This window comes from Lampetra planeri, unplaced genomic scaffold (assembly GCF_965212315.1).
Source record: "Lampetra planeri unplaced genomic scaffold, kcLamPlan1.2.h2 scaffold_2084, whole genome shotgun sequence".
Lineage (NCBI taxonomy): Eukaryota > Metazoa > Chordata > Hyperoartia > Petromyzontiformes > Petromyzontidae > Lampetra > Lampetra planeri.
This window is the reverse complement of record NW_027614844.1, coordinates 1-20674: the sequence shown is the minus strand read 5'-3', so window position 1 is coordinate 20674 and position 20674 is coordinate 1. Positions and strand designations below refer to the sequence as shown.

Here is a 20674-nt window from a genome sequence, read left to right as displayed (position 1 = left end):
TATCTCTCAGCCCACATTGACATGAATCACATCTCAGGAGGGAAACATACCAGAGAAGAGGACAATATGTCTCCGGTGTCTGAACATCACGTTTGGACCTCAGCAGGAGGCAGCAAACATCACTGTCTGGCTCCAAACCAACCAAAATAACATGAGTCCGAGAAAAAAAAGAGAGAGACAAGCTTGTGCATGTTGGAGGCTCCAACACTGATCACAAACATGATGAGGAGGCGGGGGACAGACTCACTGAGAATATTCATCTTATTTCTCATCAAGATGTTTAATGTCTAGTTTCAACAAAACCTCTTTTAACTTGTAATAAGACAAAAAGTAACACGTTTTTGACCATCTTCCACCTGTTTCAAGCACATGTTCACTTATAAACACAGAATTTTATTATTTTTGGCTTGAAAAATGTCTAAAAACAAGTAACTTATAATATATACTTAATTTACAGCACACTTGACAACGGCCTCATTCACCCATTCACACACACTCGTACACCACTGAGCAGTTTAGGTTCAGTGTCTTGCCCAAAGACACAGTCCGAGCCGTCGCCCCCCTCTGGGCACTGTACGACCCGCTCACCTGACTGAGTCGTCCTAGAAATGCGAATCGTTGTTAGGAAACGAGTTCCTGCGGTGCAGAGCTGATGTTCCTCCTCCTCCTCCTCCTCTCTTAGGTGGAATCAGCCCAACATGATGGTGAACGTCTCTGACGTGGACTGGGAGGAGTCTTCAGGTGTGGACCCCTTCTCCCCCGTGGACCAATCAGACACCACCCACACTTCGTATGAAGTCCCGCCCCTCACAGCGTGGGGCGTGGCTCTGTGCGTTTCCGGGCACTCTCATCGCCACGGAGAACGCCATCGTCGTCACCACCATCTTGGCCACGCCTTCTCTGCGCGCCCCCGTGTTCCTGCTGCTCCGCCAGCCTGGGGATTGGGCCGACCTCCTGGCGGCGTGGCCTTGATCCTGCACTTTCTCTTCCTGTTTTGCCTGGAGCCCCAGCGACTGGTCTGAACTCGTGACCTCAGGACTGCTGGTGACATCACTCACTGCCTCGCTGTGTAGCCTGATGGGCGTGGCCTTGGACGCTACCTGTCCTTGAGCCACGCCCTCACCTACGGCTCCAGCCAATCACGTCGCCGCGCCGCCCTCCTCCTGCTGCTGGTGTGGTTGGGTGCCTGCGTCATCGGGGCGGGGCCTGCGATGGGATGGCACTGCCTGGATGAGCCCGACTCCTGTTCTGTAGCACGACCTTTGACCCGGACATACCTATCCCTGCTGTGTGGTGGCTTCCCTGGTGGTTGTCATGGTGACCCTACAATTGTACGCTGGAATCTGCCGCGTGGCTCGGCGGCACGCTCACGCCATCGCCACACAAAGGCACTTCCTGCCCCCCAACCAATCATATGCAAGCAAACACAGCAGTGGGAGGGGGGCTTCTCGAGGTTAATCCTGGTCCTCAGCGTGTTTGTGGGCTGCTGGATGCCTTTCTCCCTGTGGGGGGCTGCTGGGCGACGCGTCCAGCCCCCACACTGTACACCTATGCCACCCTGGTGCCGGCGGCAGGCAGCTCGCTGCTCAACCCCGTCCTCTACAGCCTGAGACACAAAGACATTCGCAAGGTGCTGCCTCCAGGCCTGCTGCCCCCACAGACACACACACAGCACAAACACACACTACCCCGTCGACGTGTAGGAGCCAAACAAACCAACAGACATCTATGCCAAACAAATCTCACACACACAACACAAGTTGTACTTTTCCCGGAGATGAGGCCCTCCTGCGAATCAGAACGTACTGAACTGTCCTGGCAGGCGGCCATTTTGACACCCACACTCAACGTACTGTCTCGTGTGTACTTTGTGCCTCAGTCAATTGTAGCTCCCGCCCCGGAATAAAACAATCACAGGGACGCTATCGTAGGCCAATCACCGGCACGTGAGGAAGAAGATGGTTTCAGATGAAAGCAATCAATGAACACATTTGATCCAAAGTTCAGTTTTACGTACTTGAATGTGTCTGAAACACCGTGTTCTCGATCGATGACTTTCTATTTTGCACATGCTGCTTAAAGCACTTTGGAAGAAGAAGAAAAAAAAAAAAAGGTACTGACCACATGTTCGTGTTGCACAACCTTTTTGAAATGAATGAATATTTTTATACTGATGAATAATAAATATGCTTTTTTTTCTACTGGGTGATGTCAGCACTCTTCTGTTCGCTACTGCCGAAGCTTTTAGTGCGTTCGCCTCTGCCTGTTTAACACATTTAGACACACATCAGAGCGCTCTGTTCCTGCTTTCCTAAATTAATTGAAGGTTAAAATCAAGAATTGTGTTTTTAGGGAGACACCAAATGACCATCAGCAGACATTGTTCCCCGCTGGCTGTGGCCCACACGTCTTCATGTGTACACTGGAGTGACGAGCAGGGAATGAAATCGAAACCAAAGCGCTCATATGAGTCGTGCTACCCTTCACACGCTGCGGCGCCCACCGCGTCCTTTTTAAAACCCACAGTCCTTGAGATGAGGACAGGGATTATGCAAGAGGATTTTCTCTCCTCCTCCACATTTTCTCAGCTTCACCAAATCCAGTCATTCACAACCGTGACGACATGTGCGCCTCAGACTTATAGAGGCTGAGTCATAGATGTTATTTAACACCTCACAGTGGACCTGCGTTCAAAGTTCCTCTCGCAGAAAGAAACACAATTTTTTTTTTCCTCACTCCTTATTTATTGAAATAATCATTTGGAAATTTAAGGCTGAAGAAGCAGAACTTTGGCTAAGCATGCTGCGGCAGACTACAATAAAAAGGCACTTAGAAGGTTCACGCCTGATCGTCGGCTCGTGACTTAATATTTTGTGGAAGAAGCATCAACAAACTGGACACTGTAGAAAAGGCACTGGTCAGGCAGCAGAGTTTGACGAAGCCACGCCTGTTTGTCTAGATGCAGACATGAACCCTTTACGGCTGACTGCATCCCCACCATACATCCACGTAGTACTGTAATTACATGGCTATATGCACAGAAAATGTCCAACACGTCCTGAAAACAGAAGTGTTCACTCAGTTCCTCCGCCTGGTGTGAAGAAGGAGGGGAGAAAAAAGGAGAAAATGTCCATCAGTTCCTCAAACTTGACAACAGCCATGTTTGCTGTCATTACGGTAATCCCATTCGCCCTGTTGCTGCAAGCTGGCGAGTCATTACCGTAATGACAGCAACCTGGATGTGAAGGGCAACATCTCTGATCGATTGATTTTCCTCCTTCTTCACACCCAGGTACAGTGACACTTCTCAGCTTTTAGTATCCTTTGGACATTTTGTGATGGCGTAAAAAGTTGTGCAATTACGGTACCCCAAGGTATGCTAGCTAAAATGTATTGGCGGACACTGTCGGTAAACGGTCAAAACATCATTCATCACCAGGAAAGTGTCAGATCATACAAAGCAGCAAAGTATTTCTGTTAAATACCTGCATGTGTTCTAGAGGACACAAATATTTCCCCTTTCAAACTCAATAAAGCATCTATAAGCTACAGGTCGATTGTTCCCATGACAACAGTGATTGAAGGGGGAAAAAAAGACAGTGCATTAATCATGTTTAGGTTGTGATTCAATATATAATAAACTTTCTTGTACATAAAAATGGGACTGAGTGAGTATCTTCTGACATACAAATACTGCACACAAAGGAGGTTGTGTGTGTGTGCGTGCACGTTTTCCCTCTACCAGAGCAGACTGAATGAGGCGTTTGGCAGCAGCAGAGGGCATCTGGTTCAAACACACACTGAGAACAGCACGGAGGTGTGTAGGTGTGTGTGCGTGTGTCTCATTGAAATTACAGGGGAGAAATGAACACAACCACACACACACCTCATCTTTAAACCTCGGCACTGAGTATCTTAGATAAAAATAAACGAAGGAATGTGATTAGTGCCGTTTACTCTTACACACCCTCCTCACCGGTGATGGAACGTGACTAGAAATACTCCTCGGACGTCGTTTGAAAACCGCAGAGGAAGGAGACAAAGGTGAAAGAGGGATGATTATCAATCAGACCAGTCATCGTCATCAAACTCGGAGGAGTCGTCCTCGCTGTCGCTGCACTCCACGGCGATGCGTCGTGACAGGATGGCGGCCACGTCGTTGCCAAAGTGATCCCTCTTCTCCTGCTCTCGCTGAGCCTCCACCTTCCGTAGGTTGAAGCCTGAGAGGGAGGATGAGGAGGACGACAGTGGGAATTTGGCAACTCGATGACAACGTTTACGGCAGTGAGACTGAAAAAAATGATGATCTGCAGTGGTGCACGAGGGGCTCCTACCTTGGCGGATGGCCTGCAGCAGGTCGCTACGTGCGTCACTGGCAGGTGCGGGCTGCGGCTTGGGTGCGGAGCTGGGTGGGGCCACGCTGCCGCCACCGGAGGGGAGGAGAAGGAGCAGAGTGTTTGAAGGATGGGGGCGGCGGCCCAGGGGGAGGTGGGGGGAGGAGGAGGAGGCGGAGGACCACCACCTGCAGGCATGGGAAGTGGTGGAGGAGGAGGAGGGGGAGCAGGTGGGGAGGAATAGGTGTTGGCAGAGAGGGGAGGAGGGGACGGAGGGGCATCAAAGCCAGGGGGAGGTGGGGGGACCCCAAAGCCAGAGGGTGGAGAGGGGGAGGAGGTGCAGGGGGAGGAGAGAGGTTAGGGCGAGAGATGGCTGGGGAGAGGCTGTCGGGGGGGCAGAGGGGGGTGGTTGGGACTCAGTACGCTGACACGCTTCTGGGTCGGTGCTCCATAGTGTCCGTCACCGTACCTGTAGATCACAGAGTGATTAAACAAAAAACAAAGGTAGTTTCTCAGTGACCCCCACATTTATCAGCACTGCAGAAATCTTAGGAGGATAATTGGTCTTAATCAAAATGTCTCATTTGTAGGTCAAATGATCTCTTTACACTTAAAGTAAGACAGTAAAAGTAATTTGGTAGCATGGGCTGGAGCACACTGTGCCACTTACACCATGTCTGGGGGTGGGGGAGGCAGAAAGTCATCCGGACCCGGCGACAGCGGGAGCCCGACTCGTACGCGTAGGAGCCCGTACTCAGCTCGAGGCCTTCAGACGTGAAGCCGTCTCCAGATCCGATGCTGCCGTTCAGCCCCTCAGAGGAATTCCTTCAAACAGACGGTAAACGGCAGTGAGTCCAAAGTACACGTCGGCAGCTGCACTAGAGCCCCGACATTTACACACTGAAGTGGAAGTGGACCATCGTTGTTTCAGTGGGAAATCAGCCTGAAAGGCAGTGGGAGAGAAGTATAACACCGGTTTTTAAAGCAGAAGACGAATCGTGTCGTGACAGTTGACACAGTGACAAGAACTGACCAAACACAGATATGTGACTGGACGTGACGAGGGATCATCCAGAATCACTATCGCTGGTAAAACTGTCGGCAGATTCCTGGGCTACGTCCCTCTGTCTGTAGGGACCCGACCAGAGGACTCTCATGCTTGTGTTTTATCGCCTCGTTTAATAAAAAACATCCCGCAATAGGACGCATCCTTTAATAACTGAGTGGGTTCGTCAGCGTTTTTTTTTTTTCTTGCAATATCAAAGAACTCAGCCGTATTTATCTCCGCCCCTAAATACGCCCGGATGTGTTATATTTACTCACTCAATTACAAGGACGATGAGCTACACACCCAGACCCCAGGGAGCCAGCAGATCCCTGCACACAGATTGGCTGATAGCAAAGACCGCCAGCGCCTCAACAACATCTCATCCTTACTTCCTAACTAGCGTGACAGCGCTCTTGTTAACTTGGAGTGTGGACCAACCGTTTGGGCCGCGTGGACTTACATCATCTCATTCTTTGGCACCACAAACTCCTCCCCCATCTTGCGGCGTTCCATTCCTCCTTCCTGGTCTTGATCTTACGAGGATTGAGTGTGCGCTGGTTCAGATGGTCCTTCTTCTCCTTCTGCTCAGAGAGGAGGCATTCATCAACAGCAGAGTACGGACACTTGTTTGAGTTTTCAGCTCAGCTTCACTCTCACTCTGTGCTTTCCGTTTCTCCTTCATGATGTCCTTGGTGTCCTGCAGCATCTTCTCCTTCCACAGGTCAAAGAAGTAGGAAGGATCAGTGTAAAAACTTCAGAGCCTCCCTCCCATCCTCCCCTGCAACACAATTAATTCATCAGTGCTATCACACGCAGTCACACAACACAAAACACTTTCTCTCAGAGCGTATAGGTTACACAAATTTAAATATTTCAGGTAAAACACTATCAGTAGTTCACTCAGTATGAGATTAAACCCACTTATTACCCAGAGGCTTCTTCTACCAACTCATCTCCCTCTGGTCTGCTTTCTAATCAATCATACACATCAGTCACATATATTTTTTATATACTTTACTACAGAACAATGTGTCAAGTCTTTACATAGGTCTGAAACACGCATAAAGGCAGTGCGTTTAAATTATACATACACGTGTGCACGTTGTGAATGAGTGTCGAGTGAGAGTCCTACCGGTACTGGCTGAGGTGGTTGAGCGGTGGGGGCGGGTCACATGTTGTGTATGTGTCCTGAACAGGCATGGGCAGAGATGGTCGGGTGAACAGCTGCTGGTCCTGGGTAAGACTGCTGCGGAACGCCTTTCGGGTGGTGATGGCCTGCAGGGACACTGAGAGAGAGAGAGAGAGAGAGAGAGAGATTTAACTGAGTTTGATCGCCCTTGAAGGCCAGACTCTGTTTATTAGTGAGTGAATTTTGCCCTTTGAACGTGATTTGGAGCACAGATCAGAGCAGTGGTCGAACAGCAAAAACACTTCACCTGAAACTGACCAACAGGTGTAACGTGAATGTCCTTACCCTCCTCTTCTTTGGGGTCCAGTTGGGTGACTTTTACTTGCAGACGATCCACTCTTTCCCCCAATGTATTTACTCTGAGGGAAAAAGCTTCTGCCTGCAAAAACAGCTCTCCGAACACATCTTCAGCATACTTACCTGCAAACAAACAAGCACATGTAAAGGGGATCTTCTGGAATTACGTTACACATGCGACCACCAAATTACACGTCATTCACACCGTCAACCATCAAGTCAACACATCGACCACACAGCCAACACTCACTGAGGCTGCCGAGTTGTCGGATGATGTTGGCCAGGCTGATGTTGGTGACACATTCTAGTTCACTGCGGATGTTTGAGGGGATCGTCTGCCGACACATGTGCCGTGGCTCGATGTTCCTTGTGACCAGAGGCATGTTGGGGTGTGGCTGGTGGGCTGGCCCAACCCTGTTTGGAGGAAGTGGAGGAGAGTAATTTGAGTCACAGATAGCACACATTACAAGGATTTTAACAAGTGATTGATGGTTTATGTCGTATGTGGTAAAAACCTCACTGGATCTTTTGGGGACTGTTTTCACAAAGCTGTTTTAGTGAAAACCCAGGGTTTGTCAACACGGAAATAAGGGACAACGCTGCAGTGTTCAATTCTATTCTCGTGTAAACTGACAGAAACCAAATAAAACATGTTCAAAGTTTAATGTTTGTCATCAATTTATAAATAAAGGTGAAACCTGCAGAGCCATCCTCATTTCAGTTTTTGCTAACAATCCTTTGTGAAACATGCCCTGGTTTGTTTTTGACAAAAAAGAAATAAACAAACAATGTAAATATATGTTACTTTCACCCCCAACCTTTAAGTCACATGCAAAGTGACACAAAGCACACATATAAATAAACACAGAGCCAGTCTGGAATAAAGCAGAAGCAAAACTGAAGCCTCCACTGAACACACAGTTCAGCACCAATTTCTGCAAAATCACACTTGAATAAACATAAGGTTTTAACATAATAATTGCCACAGCCTAGATGTCATCTCCCCACACAGTGAGGAATATCAGGGGTCCTTAATCAGCTGGGGAGTGGAACCTTCCAGAGGCTCTGGGAGCTGTGGCCCAGACTGTGAAGGCGGGCAGGGTTCACTAACTACACCCTGCACTGCTTCCTATTCCCCATTCGGTTGCTTAATTACAAGTTTTCATGTTGGGGCCTCGGTAAACGACGCAGTTAAGCAGACTGTGCAATTTTCCCCCAACTGACAGGAAGGTTGTCACCTCTAAGACACACTATATGGTGTTTGTGTCATGTTTGGTGTGTCCATTAAAACACATTATACGTGTGGTGGAAGGAAGAACCTGCTACAAAGACTGAAAACATCGTTGGCTAAGTTCGCCTGGACTGTAAACGCTGAACTGTCATTGTGACTGGAATTAGTTAGGCTGAACAAAATTACGTCTTCACAAACCCAGAACATAAACACGAACAAATACAGTGGGGAAGGTCGTACTTTCCGCAGGAAGCTAACGTTAGCTTAAAATGTAACTTCGGCATCTCGGCCTTGTCAGAGCAGGAAGTAAGTTGTAAGCGCCACTTACGTCGAAGAAAGAACCAAACAGTTGTTTTTGCTCCCCTCACTTCGTGAAAACAACTTTACCGAATCAAAACCTACTTACTGTCACAATTGACAGCTGTAGGCTCTCTCCTCGCAGTCGACTTGTTGTTCTACCTGAAGTTTTCCACCAGAAACGTTGAGCGGTTGCAGTATGCTGCTGTCGAACTAGAGGGACTACAAAAGTCCCGAGATTGCAAGATGTTGATTGGTGGAGAATCTCAACTCCTCAATTCTAATTGGCTACTGCGCCTGTCAGATGATTGTGCCGAGAACAGAATGTGGAAATGACAACGTAAAAAGCGCAACTCCGCCCCGACTGGTGGCGAACATCTGCCCGCAATTTGCGTAGCGGAGGGCGGAGGCAAAGGAACATTCCTACGTACGCTTTAGCGAGTTGGAACGAGTCCCAGGAATGACTGGCATCGGCCTTCATGAATCAGAGCCCACTGTGGAGGAAAGCACTCACGATAATAAATAACTACGTTAAATGGATCGTTCATCTCGACAGAGTTCGCGCAGTGCGGAAGTGCTCAAGGTTTTCTGAAGGAGAGTGTGTTCCAGTAACGTCAGATATCCAGACAAGTGTCTAATGACCTGTAGAGCCTTCCAGAAAATACTATAGATCATATTGACGTTGAGAGATTAAAATCACTATTTTGTAGGCGGATGCCCACACCAAGCTTATTTCAGATGGAAACGTATTATTAGGTGAACAGAGGCATTGGAAAACAAATCATAGTTCATAGGGAAACACACCATCCATCAATAAGAAACATGTTTGAATATAGTTTTTCATTTTTTCCACTCATCTCAGCCATATGAGCTATCGATGTGACCACAGGATTATGAACTGTATCCATCAATATCAAGGAATGAATATTGATGGGTGAGAACTCGAATAACTAAAGGGACAAATCAGCAAATATAACTCATCTTTAAGTGAATAATAAGAGATTGATAGATATTTTTAACAGATTTTTTAATAACCACAAATGTAGAAATATGGGAAATTAAAACATTTTAGCAGAAATAGTCATGTTGTTTAGTGTATTTCATCATGACATCTGTAAACAGTGATGGTTTAACTTGTTGTGTTCATTATTATACAGTACACAGCAGAGTGCAAAAATATATCAGTATGAAAGACTTCAGGATATTTCACAGTGGTCAATATAGATCTTTTTTTGGTCTTCTGCATTACACCGTTCTATTGCACAATTTTTAGGCCTATTGAGAAAAAAAAACAACATAAAACGATCAATTCAAAGGCTACATTAAAATATCCCAATCTCAGTCATAACTGCTCAAACACACACTCCCGAACATGTCGCATGGACAAACTTCATAAAACCTGCTCAGCAGCGTCCCTGTACTTTGTCTGGGTTGTTTGCAGATCAGAAACAGATCACTGATTGTTATTTGGTCAAATCAACCGTTATGTACAAGCGCTGCATGATGTGCTCTTGAGGATGGAGTCGAATGAAATGGCAGGTCCATCCACCTCCACTAGATGGGGATGTCAGTCAGGAAGTGTGGAACTCAGCTGTTGAACAAACCAAAAGTCTGTTCCAGGTTCAGTTCACCTTCTTTGAGGTCCGCCCATGGCTGTATGCCTGTGTCACCCGCGTGTCAGCCGCGTGTCACCTGTGCGTCACTTGTGCGTCAGTGTCTCGTGTTGACCCAGCTGAGCGTGTACGAGCTGTGAGCATTAACAGCTCGTTTTAGAACACTGCGGCCCAGTCCAGCTGAGCTGTGGACCAGTCTCAGTCCAGACGCTCTGACCCCCTGTAGGACACTGAACCAATAGCGGAGCACGTCCTCATCTGATCCGCCGACCTCAAACCCCGCCCACTGCAGGTGCATTGTGGCAACCACATGATGGACCTGCTGCAAAGTTCCCTGTTCAATCCAATTCTGGAACACACGCCATTCCGCACTCAGGAGGTCGGCGTACAGGAAGTGAACCTAGAGGACCGTAAACACAGAACATCATTATTGATAAAGAATGTTGGAGCTGATGTTAAAGAAACACAAAAAGAATCGACTTGTAATTTGATCTTTGTGTCTAAAACATGACGACAGCTACTGTGCACCTTACTACACAATAAAGGTGAGGTGATTAAAATAATGACATATATTTATAAATGCATGTCTGATGGAGCACCTTGTTGTGACACACACTCAAACTGTAGGTATGCAGTTCCCTCTTGTGGCTGCAGCAAGTAATTGAGCCAGGATGTGATTCACTCACTTATAATTGTTGCCATGGCAGCCAGGGATGGCGCAGAGCCCTGTTGCTATGGGAACATGCAAGTAAGGGAGCTTTCTGGGTATGCTGGGGTGAAAAGACTCTGAGGTATGCTTGTTTGGCTCCGTTTCTCAACATTTGTGTGCGTCTGTGTACGCGTGTGTCTTACTATGTGGTGTCCCAGAGTTGCCATGATATCTGCCAGTGTTTGAGAAACACCACCCATGTTGCCTCTTGTCTTGTGCTTGCGCTTCCTCAGAACTCGCCACTCCAGCCACATCTTGTGCTGGCTTGCTATACCTCCATTACCATGGTTACTAGGCAAACTGTTGCCAAGGTGACCACCAGATGCATTGGAGTTACTGGGATCAAATCGGTGGACTTCGCAACCCAGCCCCAGCACAGTCTGTAGAAAAGCAGCATCTCCTCCATCCATACTAGAGAGACAAACACAAAAAGGGCAGACGATCGAACAGGTTTGAGGATGGCGAGTTTCATCGTTTAATCCAGCGATACCAACACATGAGCATTGCAGCACGAAGCGGAAAAACAAAAACGCACACATTGTACAGATACATGGGCACACCTGAAGGAGTAAGCAACACATGGCGTGTCCGCTGCTGGAAGGAGCCACTCCTCTGCACACAGCAGCCAGCGGGCTGAGGCTGTGGAGGGACGTGATGTCTGAGCCTGACCAGGAGATAAGACTCTGGAGCAGTTCAGCTGGGGATGGAGAAGAGCGGTCACTTAGTGAAACAGACGTCTGGGATACAGCTCTAAGACAAAAACAAGTATATCAGACCACATTCGTTGTGAGTGTCATTTAATGGGATAAGTGAGTAGTAGTAGTCTGGGAAAAAGAGACGCAAGTCAACAAGCTCATTTTTAAACATCTTACAATGGAAACATGTTAACGCAGTGGCTTTGAGGGTGAAGGATGAAGGAAATCATGAAAACATGTCCATATAAATTAGTCATCTGATAATCCTGCCTGCCAGTTCCCTAAAACTTGGTGTCTACTTTTCATTCTGGAACTCTGTAGTCCTCTTCTGGCTCCAGATTTGGCAGAATTCTGCTCGGCTATTGGCATCACCTGACTGATCGTGTTACTGCCATATTAACCCCAACAAGTCAGCTGCAGAAGGAAATGAGAAGCAGTTTTGAGGCTTGGCTGCTGTATCTGTAAGTCCTTCGGGTGTCTGAGAGTAGCCTGGGTGCTTCAGGGAGAGCTCCACTCTTACATCCTGGTCACGTTTATAATTTTATAAGCTAGTATCTGGTATGTAGGCTAGTGTGTAGTGCATACTTTAATGAGTGACATCTGAGGTTTTGTGGATTCTTGAGAGGGTTTGGAAATGACTTTACACTGTGTAAACTATGACATTCAGTTAACTGTAAGGTGGAGTGGACTCCGCCAAGTTGCCAAAATTGTTGCTGTGTTAATCTAACAAAGCACTCATGGTGTTTTGACAGTTGGCAGGATGAGATACCTCATTCTGCTCGACATCCTACCTGTGGGTTAGTGATATACGTAATGATACGACTGAGTTCTGCTGAGAAAGACGGCTTGTCTGCAGCCCAAGGCTGCACCTCCAACTGTCGGGGTCCAACCTGGGAACACACACACACACACATACAAAAACACGATGTAGAACTATGGAAGTAATAGCAGCGGATTTGAGGGAAAGAGGGTAATGCATAGGAATGACAGTAATGGGTCTGTGTGTGTGTGTGTGTGTGTGTGTGTGTGTGTGTCTGTGCGCCCCCCCTTGGTATGAGTGCTGAGGAGGCAGGTCACGGGTTCTGACCTCAGTTCTACTGGTAACATATTTGCCTGAGGCACTGTATATACAAACACACATTAATGCAAAGCCCCCACCCAGTGCAGACTGAGCCCTGTGATCACCATGGCAACCAAAATGGGGGGGGGGGGTGTGGTGGTGATGATTCACTAGAATGAGTCACAGAGTTTAGCCTTGAGCAGAAAGAGAGACAGTGAGAGAAGGAGAGTCTGGTGAGGGGAAGGAGTTTGAGGTAACACGGGGACAGATGCACCCGCATACCAACACAGGAGGGGTGAACCTGGAGGCCGGGGGGAGAACAGCTGCCACCTCGTTCGGCTTTCGAGTCGGTGCTGGGCTTGGCCCCTGCTCTCACCTGCTCCATCATGTCTGCACTAACCTGCACAGTGACTCAGCACAGTCACTGCATGAACTCAAAATCTTACAAAGAATATTTGTCCTGTGTCGAATCACAATGTCTAATGTCTAGTGAAAAAAATATAAGAATCAAAACTTAAAATAAGACATCACCTCAAAAAGTAACGTGCTGAAAAAAGACAAATATTCTTAGAAGACTAAGTCTCCTGGTTCTCATCTCAGATTTGCTGAATATAATCTTTTAGAAAAATCTCTTCCACTTCAGCCTTTGTATCTCGTGCAATGTTTCCCCAAAGAACACTGAATAGAAAAATATCGATTTCAAATTGCACGCACTAATTCAAATCACACTTTCTCTCGCGTTACTTACCTGGAGCGAGGGCAGCTCATTCTCGTCCTCATACGCTCGCACCCTCTCCATCCTGTCGCCATCCTCCGCCTCACCGGCCTCCTCCTCCGTCACATGCGGCCAGGACGGTGCTCCCCGCCGGCGTGAGCTCCAGTCCGGCTCGATGCTCATAACGGAGAAAGCCACCGCGCCCTCCTGCTCCTCCGCCCCCACCCTCGCTGTTCGAGGTAACCGTGGTCCGATGACGAGCAGCTGGAGCGCCAGGAGGAGCGGCGGGATGAGAAGAAGTCCCAAACGGATGGGGACACTGCCTCGCCCCCACCACCGCAAGCCAGTCCGCATGTTTCCTGGGTGGCGACACCGGGGAACATCTCCGGCGCGGTGCCCTGTGAATAAAGTTTTTTTTTTTCTGGAGGGCAGCGAGGAAAGTCCCAGCTGAGAACTCCCCTCCTCCACTTTCCTCCTTCTTACCCTCAGGGGGACACTCGTGATGACGAAGCACATTCCTGGGTCAACGGCGGCCATTTTTGTTTTGTTTTTGTCTCGCTAGCCTAAAAGTAGGCTAGCGGTTAACTGTTGAAAAGTACCCTCCTCTGTCGTCTCAAATGGAAAAGAACACACACAAAACACTAAAAAGTGCTAAAGTCGCAACACACTGCCACGATAAAAGATAATCAAGGAGTGACTGTCCCATTAACAATTCGTGCCATATTATTAAGGGATTTGTTTGGGCAGTGGCGAGTGGAACGCAATGCTAGTTTTTATGCTAGTAGGCTACTTTTTACACAACTGCCTAAATAAGAGTGGTGTTCAGTTTACGTTGAGGACAACTAGGTTATAAAAGCTGCTACTAGTGGCCTAACTCAATCGCAAGTGATAGCATAACAGCTCATGGACATTGTTTTGCTCTATTCAGAGGCCAGTAAAGGCTCCAACACAAGCTAACGTCAGCAGCTTTTACCCCTTCATATAGTATCTTATCAAACCCAGACATATCTGAAAAATGATCATGAAGGACACCAGAGATAAGAATGGACAAAAATGTCAGAAATTATCTGACAAAAATGGATTTGGCATGGGTTTCAAGCGTGGCCTATGTCCCATCCACTAAATGGAGGAGGAAGGGGGAATGAACTGAGATGAAACCAGCCATTGGAGGTGGTTCATTTTTATGGAGCTGACATGGCGTCTGCAAGTATTTTGAGTCTGAGGCTGAGGTTGGAGTGATGGGGCAAAAACACATTTTGGTGATAAAAGTCAAATGTTATGTGTTTATCCCTATATCCTAACCCCTTTGATAGCATAGGAGGATTTTACCAAATCCTGTGGCTGCTAGATCTGGGTAGATTCATTTCACTGCTGCTGTATGTGGGACCAGACCAATATTGCTGTTATTTTGGTTTAATGCTTCAATAAATCTGCTGATAACAACATAAAACAAATTTGGTTTTATAAATTATTAGTGTAGTATTGTGGGCTCCGTTTTGTTTTTGCACAAGAATATATCAATTTATGGCAGTTACTTTGAAAAGAAAGTAGAAAAGTCCCACTCTGTCCGTCATGTGTTATTGCTATTGTACGTTCCTTTCCACTACACAGAGGAATGTCACAGCAAACACATTTCCTCCAGTCATGTCTGAGTCTATTTAGTCAGCCTGTTGACAAACTGTACACAATATGCAGCCGGTAAACACCCCCATCTGCTTTCCTTCCCTCTGCTTCTCTTCCTGTCTGGTTCATATGAATACAGCTGCAGATTTATATTTGCTGTAATTGAGCATGTTTCCTTGAACATGAAATCACGGGTCCCTTTCTGTCAGCTCTTTGCTAACCAACTGTCCTTATGCTTTTATACTTATATGAGATTTTTGTTTCAATGTCTTAAATAGCTCTAAGACAGTCCTCAGATTTCCTCAGTCTGGTTTTCCCTTCCAACACATCCCCCTCCTCTCCCAGGCTGTTGAATTGTGTCCTTGACTGAACTCACTCGCTCAGTCCCAGACAGCCTGGGTGAAGCCCAATACTTCGGGAGGCTCTAAAACACTCACACACGCACAAACCGTCATTTTCTCACCACCCTTAATGACTTAAATAACCATTATACGATAGACAAGATTACCAATGGCAAGAACAGAATGTGTATTTAAATATTTTGCACCTCAGATACATACATGATATGTAACAGACAGATATACAATTTTTTTTTTCATCACAAAAACCACCGAACAACACAAGACCACAGGAAAAAGAAGGGAGAGAGTGAAAGAGAGAATGAAGCCCCGCCAAGATGTTGGGGGTGTCTGGGGAGCTTGACTCCTTTTGACCCCACAGGCGCGCACACATCCACACATACATGCATTTCTGTAGTCACGCGAGCTCATCGTTCTCTCACATGTGCACACAGGAAACAACAGCCTCTTTGGGGTCCGTGTGTGGTTTCAATGTCTCTTGTCTCTTTCCCTTTAAGTTAAAACAGCAAAACACAGGATGTAGAGTCTCCATGCTGCAGACCCCCCCCACCCACCCCTGGCAGAGAAACCATGCCACTGCACTGAGGAGAGCATGTTGCTGGCGGACCTTCAGAGTAAAGGAGGGGGGGCCCTGGTTTGGAGCTGAACTTGTACGTACAGATGCTGGTATTTCAAGAGCAGAATCTGGTTTTGTTTGCATTTCGGACACAACACAGGGAGCGCACAGAGAAGGGCTAATGGTGTTTAAAAGAATGATTAGGGTCTAGATGCAGTTCAAGAGAGGGCATAAGACAGAGAAACAGGTAAGTGTGTCGAGTGCAGAGCGCCGTTGCTGGTTTAGCAGAGGAGGATATGAGAGGACAGAGGAACGAAACAGAGCAGTGTGGTCCATACTGCAGATGTACAGCACAGGACCAGTTGGATTTGGTGAGCTACAGACTTCTAGGAGTCCTTTAGGTATCACAGATGGAAAAAAAGGGGTGTGAGGCAATAGGTTTTTCTCAGTTTCTCAGCGTCTGGTATTCCTCCGTCAGCTCCTCTTGGCAATTCCCTTGTTCCAGCCCAGAAAGTGATTGAGAGCACACTTGTATGATTCGATGTGTCCATGTTCAGGTAGAGAATGAGTCTGCACATGCACTTGTGTGCGGTGTGTGCGTGTGTGTGTGTGTGTGTGTGTGTGTGTGCGAGCATGCTCGGGTGTTTTAAGTTGCCGTTGATCTTGATTGTCAATGCCGGAGAATTAAAGCTCTACTGTCCAAAGCTGGCAGCTAAATTCTCACCCTTCATTTCACAGTCGCTCACATAGAAGTTTCCTTTACAAAAATGAAAAAAAAAGAAATGTTTGCAAATCTGTAAAAGCTTGGATTTACTGCACCTGAAAGACAAACAGAGGGAGAAGGAGAGATGGGGTGAAGAGACGGACACTATTGTAGACATTGTTAGCAAATATGAAGCGACCATAAAACACAGTGACATCGACCTATAATTGTTTTTCATCTACCAATACTTACTGAGCGTGTGGAGCTGAAGCAAATCGATCATTAATGTGAACTTTCAGACAAACCTGTATAATTATTTGGCTGTTTTCACAGTCAATTTCTATTGTCTATTTGTTTATGCAGCAGTGTAGGCCAAAAATCTGATGAGAAGCGTTCCAATATGAGTAACAGCTTAGTAGTTTGCTGTTTTGTCTTTTTACTATCCAGTCAAATATCCATTAAGGCTTCATAAGCATAAGTGGAAAGATTCTCTGGGGCCTCGCATCTTCAGTATTCACTCCTCGATAAATGTTATTGTATTTTTTAGTGGTGGCGCTTGGCTTTTTGTATTTACAAATGTTGCGTACCTGCTGTTACAGGCTGGTGACGCTGAAGCTGTCGTCATTGGCTGGGTCCAGGAGCTGGCACAGGACCCCACCTCCCTGTGCTGCCTGGGAGGAATAGCGGTGTCCCATGCCTTGGCAGGATAGGTGAGACATGGAGTAGCTGCCAGCGTCCTCCTGACGTGGTGATGAGTCAACGGGTGGTTTGGGGTACGGGGAGTGAGGCAAAGAGCCCTGGCACTGGCTTGTGCTTATGGTGTGGGGGGGTGAGATCCTGCTTGTGGGTGGTGACGGTGGAGGGGGAGCCCCGCTCCTCGTAGAGCAGAGGTGCTGTGAGGGAGTGGAGGCTGGGGCTGGGGGTGGACTGCCTATGGGAGGAGAGGTGGGTGTTGGGGTTGTGCGCGTTGTGATGGAGCTGATTGTTGGCGTGTGGGTTTGAATGGGAGGCGGCATTGCTCTGGAGGTGTAAGCTGGGAAAGGGTTTGGTGTGTGCGCTCAGGTTCGTGGGGAGTTGTGCGCTGTGATGGTGTGTGTCATGGGGAGTCAGGTTTATATGTGTGTTTGCGTTCGGGCTTGCCAACTGATTTCCATGTGTGTTTCCATGAGGACTCGTGTGTACGGGCACGGATGGATTAGAGTGTGTGCTGTGTGTGTGCGGGCTGGGGCTGCTGCCGTGCGAGGTCTGTCCGTACCAATAGGGAGAGCTGCAGTAGCTGGGGGAGTCATACTGAGCAAACTGTGGGTCTTTCGGAGGGGGGCGATGTGAGGGACTCAGTGCAGTGCCGCAGTGGGGTATTATCCGAGGTAAAGGAGAGCAGGAGGGGGAGAAGGTCCTGGAGGGAACGAGGTGGTAGGACTGGGACGGAGGAGGGGTGGGCTTCGGAGGGTAAGGGGGGGATGAAACACTGGGTGAGAGGGAAGAGGAGGACTCTCCAGGGAATAAGGCTGGATATCGCTCCTCAGAAGAAGGTGTAGAGGGGTGGGCAGAGTAAGGAGAGGGGTATTCGCAGGGCTCCTGGGGGTAGCTGGGGGGTGGTGCAGGAGTTGGGGTGGCCAGGGGAGAGAGGCTACTACTGTCTCCGCTGTAATAGTCCAGTCCCTCTTGGAACAAGCCTGACCCTTCGTGACCTCCAGCCGTCCTGCTCTTCTTACTCCTGATGTAGAGGCAGCCTTCGCCCTTCCTTTGGCCCCTGACAGGCGCTCTCTCTGACATGAAGACAAGCCCCCTCTGCCTCCTCTAGACCCTCTGCCCCGTCCTCCGACCCCTCCCCGCTTAGGTCCCGGAGTGGGTGTTGGCGATGGACTGGATGGCGAATCAGAGTGCAAAGCGGAACCACCTTCCTTTTCCGACTGTTGCTCGGTCCGTTTCCTGCGACCTCGGCCAGGCTTACTGGTCCCACCGCCCTGGAAGAGGACATTCTGGCTCCAGTTATAGGAGGGCGCCGAGGCACTCTCATGCCAGTCGATCATCAGTTTCTCCAGGCTGGACAGGCTGGATGGACCGCCCTCTCCGCCAAGAGACACGGTCTCATTCTGTTTGTAAATACCACCCATGGAGATAGGTCCGCTACCAGTGGCTGTGGAGCCAAGATGTAAAGAGTCGGAGGAGGATTCTGATAGACTTTCTGGAAAAGGTTGTCGCTTGGCCTTCTGAGGGGTGTAGTTGGAGATATCCAAGATGTCTTTGGACTCATTGGAGCCATATTCACCGTAGCCATGAAACTGAGATCCAAAGATGTCAGTTGACCAGCCACCATACCCTTGTCTGCAAAATACAGAGGAGATGTTAGAGAGTAAATGTAAGTGAGAGAAACACATTTAAACATTACACAGCCACAACTTAAAAGCTCCTTTATATTCAAATTTGTGTCATGCAAGTGATTTACCTGTAGCTCCACTGATTGCAGTTGTACTGTTTGAAACCTTCTGGAGTGGAGGAGTAGTTGAACGGGCCTTTGGCCACAGACATGTAGCCTCCTCCTGGGGATGTGGGACCTGTTGAATGATATCCACTATAGCCCCTCTTGGCACCTGCCTGGTAGCTGGAATAACTCATCTGACCAACAGGAGTGGTCTTACCACTGCTGTTTCCTCCCCCGTATGAAAAGCTGCAATCTGAGGATCTCTGTGGGCCTCCTGCAGGCGAGGAGGAGGAGTAGCCAGAGGAAAAGGGCCCATAAGAGGCGGGATGGGGGGAGCTAGGAGACTGCGAGTGAGATGACGGGGTGGATTTGGCATAGGTAGAAGGGGTAGGAGATGTTTGGGCCAGGCACCCGTAGCTGTATGGAGGCCTGGCTGAGGAGCTATGTGTCTGCACAGAACCGTCTGCAGAAGAACCCGCCCCGTTGATGCCCCACTTCGGAAACGTGCTCGACCAGCTGGGACCAGTAGCTGGACTGGATGGCTCATATCCAGCACTGGATGAAGCTTTGCGGGGGTTGGACCGCAAGGTGGAAATGTCCAAAAGGTCCGACGAATCATCCGAGTCGAGCAACGATCGGAAATATCCTGCAAATAGGCCTTGTGAGTCCTCCCCAGCCAGCCCCATCCCCCGGCCCCCCCACTGAACCGCCGTAGGCACTTCCCCTCCTGCCCTCACAGGATGTAAAACCTCCTCTTGGAGATCCACAGAGTTGATACCCACCCAACCCTTTCTCCTTACACATACCCCCCTCCTCTCCCCAGCGACCTGCCTCATTTGGCCAGTCCTGCACCATGCACTCCCCCTCTCCTTTAAATGCGCCATTTTTTCTGACACGTCTCTTTCGGACCGTTTTCTCTCCCCCTGGCTCTGTTCCTACGATACCCCCTCCTCTGCCAACACCGCCCGGACCTTTCCCTCTTTTCCTCGGTAGTCCATGCTGAGACAGGGGGCTCAGTTTGTGCTTCTTGCCAATGGACTCAAAGAAGTCGCTGAAGGTGTTTTGATTTTGTTCACAAACCCCGACACCCCCCGCCGCTCCTCCACCTCTTCCACCGCCTCCACCTCGGCCACCTCGTGGACGCCTAGACCCGGTCAGTCGATGGAGTAAAGTGGATATTCCGGGGTTTTCCATGGGGACATGAAAACTCTCTGGCTCACTGGGGGTCCAGCAGCGAGGGGGAGAGCAGCGGCCGGGGGCAGGGGGCTGGCGGTTCAAAAAGGCCAGTCTGGACAGAACATCCCCATATTCTGTCTTCACATCATTAGTATCATTAACGTATGATGGATAAGGGGAAGGGAGTTTAGTCCGACGCCGCCTGCGGGGCTTCTTCAGCTGGTCGCCGTTACCGCCAGCATTCCCCACATTCTGAGGCTCTCCTGGAATGGTCGGCGTCCCTGGCAACGCTTGTTTAGGCGGTCGTCCCCGTCTGCGCTTGAGAATAACGGGCATTTCACCAGGAGGGAACATCACCATAACGCTCTTCCCATTGTTCTTCATGCGGAGAAGTGCAGTCGGCTCCCGGACTGCCTCTGTGCCCTCTAAACCTCCATCATTGTTTTTTTCCACTGCGGTCATTGTCTCCATGTTGGAAATCTTGTAGCTCTTCTGTCGGCGGCTGAGGCTGACAGGAATGCGTGCCACCTTGACGACAATTTTCCGCACCTGTGAAGAACAGACAGATTTGAAGGCCACTCCATACCAAAGATTCGAGGAACAACGGACTGGGTAACGTATACATCTACAAACATGCTAACTTT

At 48.6% G+C, this 20674-nt stretch overlaps 4 protein-coding genes across 4 annotated transcripts; 1 reads left to right on the top strand and 3 right to left on the bottom strand.

The window, feature by feature from the left end:
* Positions 1-698: 698 nt before the first annotated feature.
* LOC144740358 (G-protein coupled receptor 12-like) lies at positions 699-3301 on the top strand. The gene is given in 9 exon segments (XM_078623224.1): positions 699-839; positions 841-955; positions 958-1019; positions 1021-1093; positions 1096-1301; positions 1303-1443; positions 1446-1520; positions 1523-1630; positions 3293-3301. Coding segments are annotated over 9 exon segments (930 nt in total).
* Positions 3302-4062: 761 nt separating this feature from the next.
* On the bottom strand, positions 4063-7251 carry LOC144740355 (actin-binding protein WASF2-like). Its single transcript, XM_078623222.1, is given in 13 exon segments — positions 4063-4220; positions 4335-4437; positions 4439-4493; positions 4495-4803; positions 5005-5053; positions 5056-5159; positions 5843-5891; positions 5894-5966; positions 6047-6143; positions 6332-6346; positions 6515-6668; positions 6857-6991; positions 7119-7251. Coding segments are annotated over 13 exon segments (1434 nt in total).
* A 9771-nt stretch (positions 7252-17022) lies between these two features.
* On the bottom strand, positions 17023-18961 carry LOC144740356 (transcription factor Gibbin-like). The gene is made up of 3 exons (XM_078623223.1): positions 18879-18961; positions 18145-18757; positions 17023-17169 (listed from the first exon to the last, which is right to left on the bottom strand). The coding sequence occupies exons 1-3, from the start codon at positions 18959-18961 to the stop codon at positions 17023-17025; spliced, it is 843 nt and encodes a 280-aa protein (XP_078479349.1).
* Positions 18962-19190: 229 nt separating this feature from the next.
* LOC144740354 (transcription factor Gibbin-like) lies at positions 19191-20579 on the bottom strand (the record flags this gene model as incomplete). The annotated part of the gene is made up of 2 exons (XM_078623221.1): positions 19191-19198; positions 19826-20579. Coding segments are annotated over 2 exons (762 nt in total), but the record flags the coding sequence as incomplete, so codon positions are not given.
* Between the last annotated feature and the right edge of the window lie 95 nt (positions 20580-20674).

What these genes read in the sequence shown, in the direction of transcription:
- LOC144740356 (XM_078623223.1), bottom strand. Translation starts at nt 18,961, where the DNA reads ATGTCTGTGGCCAAAGGCCCGTTCAACTACTCCTCCACTCCAGAAGGT. An exon ending in TGCAATCAGTGGAGCTACAG is followed by an intron (nt 18,758 to 18,878) that starts GTAAATCACTTG and finishes TGTATTTTGCAG; the next exon opens with ACAAGGGTATGGTGGCTGGT. An exon ending in AGGCTGCCTCTACATCAGGA is followed by an intron (nt 17,170 to 18,144) that starts GTAAGAAGAGCA and finishes TCACCACGTCAG; the next exon opens with GAGGACGCTGGCAGCTACTC.